Here is a 14505-nt window from a genome sequence, read left to right on the forward strand (position 1 = left end):
ACCAATTCGCAGAGTCATTCCCGGTAATTGTGCTCCGCGGCCAGTGGCGGCAACGCAACGGACAAAAAGATAAAAGTGGAAGAGAGAGAGCAAGAGAGAGAGAGAAAGCGAAAGAAAAGCGCTTCGTGCACAATGGCGGTTTAAAAATGTTAGCCTGGCCGCGCGCATTGAAGTTTTTACACGGTGGATAATAACTTTTAATGAAAACAAACGGCCACCGCGCCGGACTCCGCTTCTGTTTTGTCGCACACGCGCCGGTATCCACGTTGAAACGCACAGCCAACCAGAGAAATTCGCTGCGAAATCGATGCTCTTCGATCAGCGGACTGCTGTTCACGACCAAGGATCACTAAAATATGGTGCTCTGTCGATGAATTACACAAACAATATGGTTATGTTGTTTATAATCCTATATCTTCTTCGTAGTTAAGTTGATTTGTGCCTGTAGAAACATTTATAACGTTTAATCTCTTAGTATCGAGCACTGAGTTATGTTCGAAATATAAGAGAGCATATAAGAATGGATTGATCAAAGGGTTAATTTTGTTGAATTAAAAGTAGAATAAATTACATTTCACAAATACGTAGAGATTTGTAACATAAATAGCGATACAACATCGTGGTGGACAGAGGCAAGATAATCGAAAGAAAGGGTGGAAGAGAAACATTAGAAACTGTAATGACTAAAATCGCTGGGGGGTTGCAGACCAGTAAAAGGGGCAGGAAGGGTTGTAATTACGCGATCTTCGTGACTGGGATAAGATAGAAACGACAGGCAGAGACGATGATTCGAGGGAAAAAATGAAAAGAAGAGTAGAAAGAAAAGAATCTTTCGATCTAGTCATTGTACATATATAATATGTACGCAGGCTATTTCACGAAACATTTAATTCTCAGGATTATGAAATAAATATGAAGGAAAGAAACAAAAATTCGAAACACGTGAAAAATATTCCTATGAAAGTGTATGATTTATTTTAATAATATCAAGAGTACCTTTGTAATAAACGATTCGCTTATACACAGGCAGGTTTTTGCGGTGAAATTTTTTGTTCAACGAGGTAAAATTATTCTCGATCCCGAAAAATTCTATTCAAGCGATTACTAAAGCAACAGGAACTAAACTCTCTCGGACGTTTTGTTTAAAGCATAGAATCGATAGCGACGATTCAAAAAAGCCGATTGATAAAATACGTATACATCGGCGAACGGACGATTTAAAAATTACCGCTTAGAAATTGCTCCCCATTTGTCAGAAATGTTTGCACGCCCATAGACTCGATCCAAATCACATTCTGTTTGCCTGTGACAGCGCAAACAGCCGGAGTGCACCCGACAGAGGAGAGTCTCCGCGTGCATTGATGGAAAAAAGAGTTGGGACGGTGTTCACAGGTGTCCTGTGCGCGAAAAACCAACCCCTACAAAGTGTGTTCTATCTGTTGTACGTATGCACGTCGCTCGCGTTTTGTTGCCACAGCGATTCGAGCGCGACTGTTTTGCAACAATAATTCATCCCTTGAACGTGTCGCGTCTGCATCCTATATCTCTTTTACTTGTTTCTCCTTTTTACTCCTTTTTTACTCTTTGCCAATTGCATTCTCGCAAACAAATCTGTATAATATGCTAAGATCGCTTATCATTTCTGAATATTCACAATTTTTTCCTTCGCTGGTTTCGCGCGTTGCTACCATTTTTTTTTTTCTCTCTTGGCCATTCGAAGAATCAGTGTAGTTGACAGACCTGGAATCGTGAAGAAATCACGAATGCTGTTACGTAGTTGTTAAACGAATGTTGTTGAAGAACTTTATGCTTTGCATCAGTGTAGATTTTAGCAGAAATTTTAGCGGAACCTTCTTTGCTACTTTGTTTCGTTACGAGTGCATAGAGTGAGAAAGAGAGTAAAAATATAAAAGTTTGAACAGAAAAACCTATCAATCTAAATTCGCCAGAAGAAGATTATCGATAGAAAACAACAATCACTGATTGTATTACTATTTGAAGAATTTGCTTGTGAAGACTTCATTTACCTTTCTTGATAGAACAGAACAATTAATATACTTGTCGCTTCAAACTTTAAATGTGCACTGCAGGACATGACAACAAGACAGCGCAACAACGTAAGATTCAAAGTCTCAAATTCGATAATTCGGACAAGATATATAAAAATCTGCCAGAAACCCGCTATGGAGAAACCCCGTTTCTTTGACCCGAATAATCGATACGATATTTTGCGTTTAAATTCAAGGAATCTGACAATCGCCGGCGAAAACGAGCGATACAAAATTCAGCATACCGTTCAGAAATGCTTTCACGAAACACGATATAACACAAACATCGCGGCAGCGTATTCGTCGTTTTCGAATAATTTCACCACTTTAACAACATATTTTTTTCCCGCCACGGCGAACGCGGTAGCCATTCTCACGAAAATATCATGTTGCTTTTCATTTAACGTGGAAACACCGACATTCACTCGGTTAGCCGTGGCTCGTGTTCCGCGTAAATTAACGGCTTCCCGACGTGGTATCGAAGTGTATCGTCGGTTTTCAGTCGATTAATTGGCCTGCATTTGTAAGAATTTCAATCTCGACACGAGGAAACACAACGATCGAATATTCCGCGAGTCGAATCGAAAAAGACGATACAACGGCTGATGAAGTTTCTCTGATAGAGATCGCGTTAGAGTTTGCCATTAGGCCAGAATTATGATATAATCGTAAATAGAACATTGTATTTCTAGGTACTTTTATTTGAGATTCTAGATGCGTGTAATCTTGCGAATATTGTCTCGTAATACCTTTGATACCATTTTGCAAATATCTGAAATATCATCCACGATATTATCCGAGAAGCTTTTAACTTTTGTAATTGCTTATGGCAAAGATAAGGCAAGAGTTTAACAATAGCCATAATCGGACAATCATTTATAATCATCCAGTTTCGCACAGCTAGCTGATTAAATCACGCTACGACAGCTTGCAAAGTCACGTCCATATTGCATACATCAGACAGATTTTCGACTTCAGCTGAAATTGCGTGCACCGGTTAACGACCATCAAAATTCAATGAAACCGATACTAAAACCACTACGAAACAGCGCATGAACTCCATCCAAAAATCCCCGGTCCACCATTGTCACGTTTCATAAACCGACGATTCACTCGTTTCAAAATTACCGAGCCACGCACACGCGAGAACTGCAACACGATAACCAAAAATCCTCCTTGTCGTGGCACACGAATCGTTCCGCGACGTTCGTTACAAGCGTTTACGAGCGTTACTCTTCGAAGCTGGCACCGGTCGTCTGACAAACGACACGATGGTCACCGCAAAAATATAAATGTCGTTGCAGCAGCGAAGGGTGAAATGGGCGCAGCGGAGGGAGTGAAATCGCGTGTATCTCTTTTTCGAGCAACCGCCTTGCAGCTTAATGCACTGCAGCAAAACGCACTTTACGCGCGCCAGAAAAATGAGGGAACAGGCCGTGCGTATCGCGCCATCACGGTGGTCAGATGCTTCGTAAACAATGTGTTCAGCACGCGCTACCCCTCGTCCAACGGGTTACAAACTGGATACGACCATTTCGCGGCAATAATTCATCGGCGGTGAACATTTATGCGCGCTGGTGCGCGTCCCCTCTATGACTTTTTTCGCGTCGCATGTACGAGAGCCAGTCCGTGCTTTACACGCTTTGAAAAATATTTTATCGCGCCGATCTTTCTCGCACTCTCGATTTCCCTCGCTATCAATGAGAAACGATCTTCCTGCCTTTTTCTCCGTTTCTATGTTACTTTTTTTTTTTTTTTTTGGCTTTGAGTCCTCGTTATTTTCAGCGAGCTTTCTAGATTTCACAGGTTTATTCATAAGGTTGGAAGAGGAGAAGTTGGCGTCGCTTTTTGGGTCGTTTGAGATTTCTATCTGAAAGTTAAAAAGGATAATTTGGACGGTTACCTTCTTTAACGATTGCCAATAAAATCGGTTGACATCGATAACGTGGTAGATATAATTTTCCATTTTTAAATATAATAGTAATCTCCAATTTTAAAAGGACATACACATCAACTATAATACTTGCTACCTGTAGCAAAAGCAAATCACTACAATTTCGCTAAATCCCGAACACCATCTTCTATGACATTGATTCAATCGAAATTTTAGACCGCTATAATCCATCTCTATGCGTCCCCTCATCCTTCCGACTCTCTGAACCTACGCGCTAAAGTCCTCCACTGTGTTCAGTGGCTCACGAAAAGTTCTACGTCCATGTTATCATAATGTACGTAAACTCCAGGTTAAAAACTTGTATTTTATAAAAGAACTTGATAAAGGATATCGATCTGTGCCAATACGTTTACTGGTATAGTATACTCGTAAAATGTATCACAAGTGTTCGGACACTTTCGCGAGCTATCATACATCGAAGAACGCTGAACGACGTTGAATAGAGATATACGTTGTTCGAATTAACGTCGGAAGCGAGTTCGAGACGGCTCAGAAGAGCGGAAAAAAGATTCCTCGGCGGAAAATCGCGCGTTACGTCCTAGCGAAGGGGTGTGCGCATTGTTAGGCTGTGTCGTTCGGCCGGCAGTCGTTAAAGCGAATATTACGGTAATACGGAGAAATTGTGGCCGACCGAACGAACGAAGAGAAACCAGCGAAAGGGACGACTAGGTGGTGGCATTTGTTCGCCGCGAGCTAGACCGTGAATTTTCCAGGGACGAGCGATTGCCTGGCGTCGAATACACAAAGCGAGATCGCGCAACAACGGCTCAACCATCTCTGTTACTCTTCTGGCTTCTCTTCTGTGTCTGTACAGTCCTGTGCTCTTTCTTTCTCACCAGACACGTTTCGTTCGTTCGTTGTGGGGTAGGAACGCCGGAACAAAGCAGATTGCTCTCCGGCCGGCGTTAAGTTTCCTCGCGGCGGCGACGGTGGCGGCTTAATGACTTATCAGACGGGAAAATAGCGTGAAAGTGGATTATTCAAATTCTTCGCCTCGCGTATTATTATGCATGGAAAATTATCAGCGGCGGCCTCCACCGGGAGGCGAGTTTGATTACGACCTGAACGAGCTTTCTCCCCGAGACCCGCGCCAACTTCTTTCGGTAGCTTTGTTTGTTGCGCAGGTGGATCCGTTGATTTCAAGCGTGTTCCCTGTTTTTCTCGCAGATCGACGCTTATTTATACCTGACTATTGGTTGGTTTGTGCGTTTATGCTTCGATTTAATTATCAGCTGACTAGTTGCATGTGACAACGTGGCGTGAGAGATGTTGGTATTTGTACGTGTATCTGCTAGTGATGATCAAATGAGAATGAAAATGAGAGTATATTATTTTATTGATATCTTTCTTCCGCTTAAATTCTTTTAATTCAACGATGAGAATGTTACCAGTCCTCTTAAAGTTTCCAAATTTTCCAAATTCTCGAAAATCCTATTCTAAAATGAACGACCATTAAAGAATCAGGCGAATCACGCAACACGAGCCACTCCTAATCGATTATGCCCGAGCATCACGAACTCTGTCACGTCTCGATAAATGGCCGTAGATTCCTGGCGTTCCGGCGAAACTTACGACGAAGCCTTCAAGTATGAAAGCCACGCACGACATGGGCGTGTTTCGAGTCGTCTCGATAATTCACGAAATCGATTGCACGGAGGACGAAACAGGGAACCGGGTCTTTTACGATTCTGCCCCGTATTTGCGTTATAGTCGAGGAAATCTGCGTCCTGTGTTATAGCGATACACCGAAGGTGTACCGGAAACGGCTACATAGAGATGCTCTCAGTCTGCGTATCCGCATTGTTATGGCCACGTTTCCGGTCGTTTGTTCTACGAGGAGACATTCTGAAATCTCCTCGTCAGTTGTGCATTGCGTTTCCCTATTCGACTTCGGTACGCCTTCCTCGAAGATCGTAAAGCAGTCTTATCGCGCCGACAACGCGACACGCATCGGACGTATCGAGGAAAGGAAGATCGTTAACGATCGGAAAAATCGTAAAGAATCGGCGATATGAGCCGATGTTAGGATACGTAAAGTCTAAGAATACTGATACGTTAGGAGTTAAATCTTCGAATATCGATTGATCGAAGAAATTGAAGTATTTCATACGCCAAATACTGCGTACGATACAAATCAAAAGAACTTGGTAAAATTATCAAATCGAAGCCATAAAATACATAACAGAACGATCGTGGATAGGGCTATAACGATAAAAGCTTGACTGCCAGAAACTCTTAACAGCGATCGCGATAAAATCGCGGTGGCAAGGACGTGAACGCAGACGCGTTGCCATTGTGGAGAGCAGCAGGTGCCATTCGGCGAATGGCAGCGTTATCGCGCATTCTCCGGTTCCAGGTTATGTCAGGGTTACGCACAGCCTATTCAGAAGTGGCCATGCACCATGTTCAAAGAGCCATTACGAAAATGACCATTAAAATAAATTACTCTCATCGCGAGCAACGTAACGCTCGGCAACGCTCGCCAATACCTTGGAATACGTGGCCCGGAAATAGTTCGCCGCGTACGAATCAATTTACGCAAATAATGGCACCGGGAACAGGGCGCAGGGCCGCCGGGCGAAATTTTCACCGGCAGAAACAGTGGACCATCGAACCGAACACCTTTGTGCACAGGAAAATGTTCATCCTCCGTTGGATTTTGGTCACACGCCACGATAGCAACTGAAATTTCGTGATGAATACGAGTTCTAGAAATCGTCCATCCCGTTACAGTTATTTCGGGCTGCAGGTGGCCGAAGCCATATTTCAAGGAATTTCGAATGGATTATTGAGCAGTCAGATTTGAAATGAATGGCGGTGGCGAAGTTATTACTGGAAATCTTTTTCTGGTGTTTGGTTATTCCATCGCTTGTCCGAAGTATAAAGGTCTTTTCGGACGTAGAATGAATTACAAATGTTTTTAGCTGTAACTAGTTTAGCGCGTTCGCGTAAAATAATGCCGTGTGTTCGTTGTTACGAAAATTCATCACGTTTTTCGAAGTCACGAAAATCCATCGCGGTGGAGAATGAAGTTAACGCTGAATTAATTATGAAAAAAATGAGATTGTACTTTTAATCGTTAAAATACATAGATTAGAATTTTGTAAATCTTCATCTTTACACACCACTGTGCGATTCTCGATACGCTATTTTTAACCACGGCATAGTTTTATAAATAGCGTAATATCAATTTTGAAAGCTATATGAAACTAAAGTAGACACCGACTGAATTGGCCATTTTCCTTCTGTTTCATTCTTGTTATAGGAAAAAGAGGATAGCAGGGATATTGTAGATTAGGTAAGAAAAGCGGAGGGGACACACATGTAGAAAGACAAAGGCAATATAAAAGGACAGATATAGAATGATATCTCTTAGAAAGATGAGGAGATAAAATAAAGAGGGTATACCTTTGCGAGAACAAGGGCGAAGGTTACATTAGAAAATAAATATAATACTCGTATCTTTCTTCTATAAAAAGTCACTTAGAATTAATTGAATCGAACGATGAAAATGATAAATTTCTTTTGAAATATTGTTATTTCATATAAAATCCATTACTTGTATCTACACCAAAAGGATAATTTCTACTTATGGATAAACAGAGAGAGAGAGAGAGAGAGAGAGAGAGAGAGAGAGAGAGATAAAGAAAGGGAAAAGAATATGGACGTTTGTAGAGGTATTTTTCTTCTTCCTGCTATTTCCTCGTCGACCCCTTTATTTTAACGCTCGATATTACCGTTTTTAGAGGAGCGAACCGTGGCCAGAGCGTTTGACGGCGAATCGAGTGGCGGTACATCGAAATCCTTTTTCGACGCGATTCAGCAAATATTGACGCTCGCAAATTGAAATTTGCATGGACGGCGAAATTGGCAAAATATTTCTGCTCGTAAAAGAACGTTCGGCGACGCGCTGCGTGGCCCGTATAGCGAGAAATGGAAACCCAGCTATGTCGAGAAGCGACGACGTCAACGGTGTTTGCCTCTAGGGAATATCACTCGTTGCCTGACGTAAAACTGAACCCTTAAATTTAATATCACGCGTCCGATCGCCCCGAAAACATCTTTGTCCGCCTTCTTTCTTCGATCGAGTTACTGTCCAAAAAGAAAATTTCACTCGTTTGTATCGTACTTGATTAAGCTCGTTTCTAGTGTTCCATTGTTTATTGTAATTTTTGTTATATAAATAACTTCAGTACTGTCTATACCAAGATACTTGTAACGAAGCTGTCTACAATCAGCGTTGAATCGATATAATTAACGTAATTCACTTCTGTGATCAATTTTCATAAATTATTCCACATTCACAAAGTGTACGTTTATCGGAAAGAAAATTTGAACCTTCTCATCCTCCAATTGTTTCCTAATAACATCACGACAGACGCCTATCAACTACGTAGGGCGAATCATTTTTTATCAACAAACATTGAAACAATCAATTTATAAGATATATTTACTAGGATTTAATGGAAGCTAACCCTTCAAGGTTTCGTAATTTAGAGCGCTATAAAAATTAATGAATCATTGAAATTTTGTAAAAGACAACGAAAAGTCTGATTTCAGACAGCAGTTCACAATCACACCAATTCCTCTTAAATCTACTTCTTCGCGAACATTAAATTGATCATCCCACTGCGAGATATCAACTTTAATTCGTCTAAAAGTATCTCTAGCCTTCGAAAAATCTGATTCTCAACGCTATCTGGTAATATTTTCAGGGTCCGGTCGGGGAAGTGGGCGGCGTCAGGCTGCCGTTGCATTCATTACATGGGTACGGATCTGTGTTCATGTACTCGGCGTCGACGAGTCCCGGGGGTGGAAGTGGTCAGGGTGGCGGAGGCGGAGGCGAAGTAACCCTCCGCCTCCGCGAACCCGAGGACATTCCCGAAGAAGTTCTTGCACGCCTTGAGGACACAGCCACCCTCTCCATCTCCCTTCAAGGCGACGCAGTGCTGAGGCTGGGGGCGGCTGGCACGGGTAAGTCCCATTTTTATCTCTTTCTGGTCACCTGTTCTTTCGCTGTGTTGGATAAAGAGCAGTAAATATTTTAACAGGATAAAGCTTCATCGTGATTTTCGAGAAATCAATTCGTTCAATTTGTCGTATCTGTTGTTATTGTAGCACGTTTCATGTAGATCACTGCTGAAAAGTTTTATATTCATTCGAATGCCAGGTAAAGTTAGGTCATAATTAAGAGACGTAGAAAAGCAAAGTTCTTGTGATTTATACAAAATATATGTAGGTTAGTAGCGAGAGTGTTAAGACATTCGAGCGAAGATACGTGCATTTTCATCGTTATAAACTTGTTTTATTTGGGCAGTGAGGATTGACGGAATAAAAAATCATTGTAAATGTTAACGAGGATGCAAATTCTGTATTGAGATTAGCGATAGCTTGAATAACTGGTAGATTCGTTTCTTTTATTAACAAAGCCGAACACAAAATTATTAGTCGTTAGTTTATAGGAATAAGAAGAAAGTGGAAAGGACGTTTGAATGGGTTTAAATTAAAGTGTTTTAATTCGGTCAGACTAACTTTAATAATGTTGAAATATGTTTAAAATAAGATTTATTTTGTAAAGATACGCTTTTATTATGCACGTATAAATCCACGTGGAAACATTATCACGTAATATTATTAATTCAAAATGTGCATTCCGTATAGAAATTCAATTCCCCTCCGAATTTGCATATAAAACCGATATTCTTTTTAACTTTATAATATCACCCTAAGAAACTCCGATTGATAGAATTTTAACACGAAACGAGAATAGAAATATAAAATGGTTGCAGAAACGTCGGTATTCTTCGATAAAAGCATAATCGGAATGTCGAACTATAATCGAATGAACGTTCTCCACTCGGCTGGACGATTAATCGAGGTCAAATTGAAAAGTGTTACGGTGGTCAAAGTCGAGGGACGAGCGGCTGGACGATAAATAATTGGCTTATACGGTGCATAAATTCCGGCGGGGTCGCAGCCTTCGTGAAACTTACTCTAGAATTTATTATAATGGGAATCGCCCCCTCGTATTTTTGGGATCGCAATTAATTTTCTCGTTTTCGAAGCGCGCGCGTATGCGGCCTCGGGCAGATTAGCCAGCGCGTTTGCACGCGTGTGCACAGCCTAATGCAGAATTATTTTACTGAAATACGCCGATCCCTGGCACGCATTATCGCCGATACTACTTTTGTGCGATGCATTTTTCGTTGATAAGCTGGCCATTCGTTTCGTTTTATCGGCGCTCGATGCTGCCGCTAGCCTGTCGTGAAATTTGTGAGCTCGATTAGTTGGTGAACGATCGTGCTGCTTGCTCGTATAAGTACGCTTTATCACGTATTAAATATTCAGTTATAAAATGTTATCCTACGAGGAAATCTTAATTCTGCTTTAAATAGAAAGCCAGGGATGCGATAGTTGGATTAAAACAGGTTATTTATTGGTCGTTGTAACTGATTCTGAAGTAGATGAGAGGTTGAAGCGTGTTTCTGTTGTACGTGTGACGTTTATACATAGGTTTAATTGCTTATGTTATAATTAAGGGTGAAAATAGCGAAAAGATTAATTTTATAGAATCTTCAAGAAGAATGTTATGTTTTTCATAGATTTATATATAGATCGATAAAATATTAACATGGAGCTGAAAGCTCGCAAACACACGATCCACCAACTAATAAATAAACCAAAAATAAACCAATTTCCACGATGGAAATCTCCATTAAAACGGATTACGCTTGCGAACGTCTGAAAATGTAGCAAGAAACATCTTTGTAGAATCAGCGAAGCTATTTCATGAAACCGGAGCCGTTCGCTCTAAAAATACACGAGAACACAGTGACGGCTCTAGAAATCTAAATGAACGTCGTACTCGACGTTTCCCCTTGCCGCAATCGTCGGAATCGATTGCATTAACGATTAACCTCGAAGGAGATGGAGGCGTAACCTCGATCGAGTCTGCTTTCTCGAAAGACGGAACTTCCAGATTGCTTCAGTTTCGCGTATTTCCATTGAAACTAAACGTCTAGCTTTGTTGGCCCAATGGAAACGGTCGCAGCGCGCAGCTTGATCTCGATAAATCGCTTTAAGCATCGCCATTGCAGCCGAGACGGAAGATCGCGTTTCGAAAACATCAGCCGGAAAATAAAAGTTTTCTTATTGCGAACACGGCGTTCGATCTGTTTATTTGAAGAAACTTTTCGATTGAGATGGTCTTTCAAATGGCCAACTGTTCGATATTTCTCGCATCTTCGTTCCAGCATTTTAAGTCTCCCGCTTCTTCGTCTTTCCGTTTAACTTGTTTTTCAATATACATACAAATGTAATAGCTTTACATTGACGGCTACGTTGCAGCGGATCGTATCATCGAAACAAGTATTATGTATTATATTTATCGATTACAATGATAGAATGTGAATAGATTTTTAATATTGACGTTCTTGAAAATGAGATTTTAGCCAACGAATTTCGTTTTTTATTTTGAATTTATTCTAGACGCTGTGTTTGTAGCGTGAAACTATAGAAATGAAAAAATATATATTAAAACTTCTTTGTTTCGAAAATGGTTTAACCATCTCCAAGATATGGTAGTCTCAGTTACCTTGACCACAGAGGAAGTAAGCAATTAATCTAAATACTTTGTCACGAATATTCAAAACTTAACGATACGAGAACAAAACAACACGAACAAAAATTCACGCAGCTCTCGAATTCTCGCAGTTAACTCGAATAACCTCCATTCATATTTCTCTAAACAGCTCTTAAAGCCATCTGGTTGTATCCACCTCGAAGGTCTCATTAAAAGCAGACATTCGTTTCCCGTATTTTTCTGGGGGAAACAGCAGACAAAAGCGGAGAATCCCGGGGCTTTCGCTCTGGCCGAGAGCAACAGAGGAACCACATCGGTAGAGAGCCAGTAGAAACGGATTAAAACTTTTATCAGGGCTTTCAAAGGCAGCTGGTCCACGGGACAGAGGGTGCCCCGTGGCTCTGCCGAAAAGAGGATTCGTGGAACGATCGAACGTTAACTTCCGGACGATTTGTCTGAGCCTCCCACGGTGGTGGCGGCTGCCTCTCGCGTATGCCGCGATAAATCCCGGATTTTCATAAGTTTCCTCTCTCCCTATGGTCCTTATTCGGTCGCGAGAAGGTCGAGCCATCGAAAGCTTTTTCGCCTGTCTCGTGGGCCACGAGTTTTCCCCCCTTCTCTTTCTTCTGCCTCGTATTCTAAGCGTTTTAGCCACGACGCAACGATCGAATCAAGATATATGTCCACCGTTTCTCTTTTTTTTTCCTTTCTTTCCTTTTCTCGACAAGACGTAGCCGAGAAAGGAAATAGCGAGAGAAAGAAGGAGATTTATCGAAGTTGCGGCTTGTTATCGAGGCTTTACGTCGCTCGAGAGCCGCGATAAAGGTGCTAGCAATTGATTAAGAGGGTCGTTTGCGCCAAGGAAATGCTACTTCAAACGCGACCCCCGCCCGATCTTAGCCGCTTTTCAGGCCTCTTCTGTGTCACACCACTCGGATTCTTTTGTTCCACCTCGTTTCGCGTCAAAACTTTCGCGGTAATCCGACAACCTCGCCGGGAATTCGGAGATTTTACGCCGGTAATCTGGTACGTTTTACCTCGTTGTTCTCCTGGATTCGAAACTGATTTTATTTGCGTGCACGCGCAGCGGTAACAAAATGTAGGTTGGAATTTGAGGACTTGCCACTCACTTGAGTAAACAGCCACTCACATGTAGAATATATTTCGAATTTATTACTTGTAATTTATTAGGTGCCTTTTAGAAATTGAAACTTTACGCGCGGCAGTAATATAAATTTAATATGATTATTTAAGAAACTAAAATTCGAAACCTTATAAAGAAATGTTAATAAGAATCGAACAAATTTGTACCTTTTTAACAAATATGTAATTAACCACACTATAATATATTAAACGAATTAAAAATTTCGTCGAACAGCATTTTATTAATAAAACACGTGAAATGTTTGGTTTTTGTCAAGTTTCAATTTCCAAAAGTCAATCTTCTCGGATAAAAGCAACAGCGCAGTGGTATTAACCAGACTTAGACAGACGCCACGCGACGGTAAACGATGCTCGTTTATGGCCAGCCAACACGACGTAAAAGAAGAACCAGAAACAAAGTTGCAGTAAGAAAACTACCGTTTTGCTAAAATCAACATTGCCGCGCGTTTCCTCTTCTAAACTGGAAATTCGAAACAGGACAGGCAATATTATGGACATTAGCTTGGAAAAAGTGACACCTTCAAACCACACGTTGTGCTGTAGGTTTGCGAGAAAAATCTCAATCGAATTTTCGACGCGTGTCTAGGAATCGATAATCGTTCGGTTACCAACAAGAATAATCGTACGTTTCTATAAATCTATCGGAAGTAGAACGAAAACGTAGCTATATATACGAATGCGTTGCGGTTACGTCGATTACATTTCCCAAAATTAATTTCATTAACGTTGGGACAACAAGGTAAATACTCAAATATATTACAATCCTACAGACTGTAATTACGTGAATTCATTGGTCGTGTATTATTTTAAACATTTATAACAAACTGGAAAATAATTGATGGATATTCTGCAACAATTATTATGCACCAGTTTGATCGAACGTTGTTATTCGGTGTGCGATCATGATTTCATGATTATCAATCTGTAATAATTTCCTGATACATCCACGTTGGTCATATTTCTCCAATCAAAAATGTTTTCTAATTTTGGTATTGCTTTTTACGAGTTTCCATAGTTTCTATAGCTGCGTTCTTCCTCGAAAATGAAACCTCCAACGAAATTTTATTATTCTCGATATTCCTTTCATTTTCAAACGTTCAGCTTTCTTACAATCTTCTTGATTACGATCGTATAACGATGCATTTGTATGAAAGGGGATGAAACGATGATCTTGAAGAATTTTATTCTCGCCAACTAATCCATCTCTCTTGAACCCAGAATTAAACTCCTGTGAAACAAACCGTTCTACAAATTCTCGAAATAAATTTACCATGCTGCCAACGATCATTTCCAACAACCAGCAAAAGCAAAAATCTACGAATCTTACGAGTAGAGCTTCGAAGCTCGTGTAACGTTTCCGCGCGGCCATAAACCGCGTAGGAATGGAAACAGGCGAAATAAAGGAATACTCTTGGCGGAATACTCGTCGCGCGTGGCAATAAGTCTGAAATATGCCAGCGTTTTATTCTCGCCGCGCGAATACCTACGAGAAAGAGCGGGTCGCGGCCGAGAAAAAGATCGGTGCGCCGCGACCTGTGAAACTGTAGGGTGGACGGGGGTGCGGGCGTGGATTTCGCGTCGAGGAAAAAATGTCTGCGGTACGCGCGGTTTACATGGCGAACACGAGATGTGGGCAGGGAGGGAACGTGGACGCAAACAATTCGCGTGGAGCATGCGCCGCGTAAATACGAGCGTGAGACTGTGCAAGAGGGTAGCGAGACGCGATGGGAATGGGTTGCATGCACGTATGCGAAGGA

The 14505-nt window shown here is 41.3% G+C and overlaps 1 protein-coding gene across 6 annotated transcripts in view; it reads left to right on the forward strand.

Moving 5' to 3' along the window:
* Positions 1-14505, forward strand: part of LOC139992028 (uncharacterized) — a 513816-nt gene that overhangs the window by 254142 nt on the left and 245169 nt on the right. For all 6 annotated transcript variants that reach the window (XM_072012473.1, XM_074111956.1, XM_074111957.1 and 3 more), the window contains one exon: positions 8718-8976. In XM_072012473.1, coding sequence (XP_071868574.1) covers positions 8718-8976 — 259 coding nt within the window. The remainder of the gene's footprint in view (positions 1-8717; positions 8977-14505) is intronic.

This window comes from Bombus fervidus, chromosome 11, assembly GCF_041682495.2.
Source record: "Bombus fervidus isolate BK054 chromosome 11, iyBomFerv1, whole genome shotgun sequence".
Taxonomy (NCBI): domain Eukaryota; kingdom Metazoa; phylum Arthropoda; class Insecta; order Hymenoptera; family Apidae; genus Bombus; species Bombus fervidus.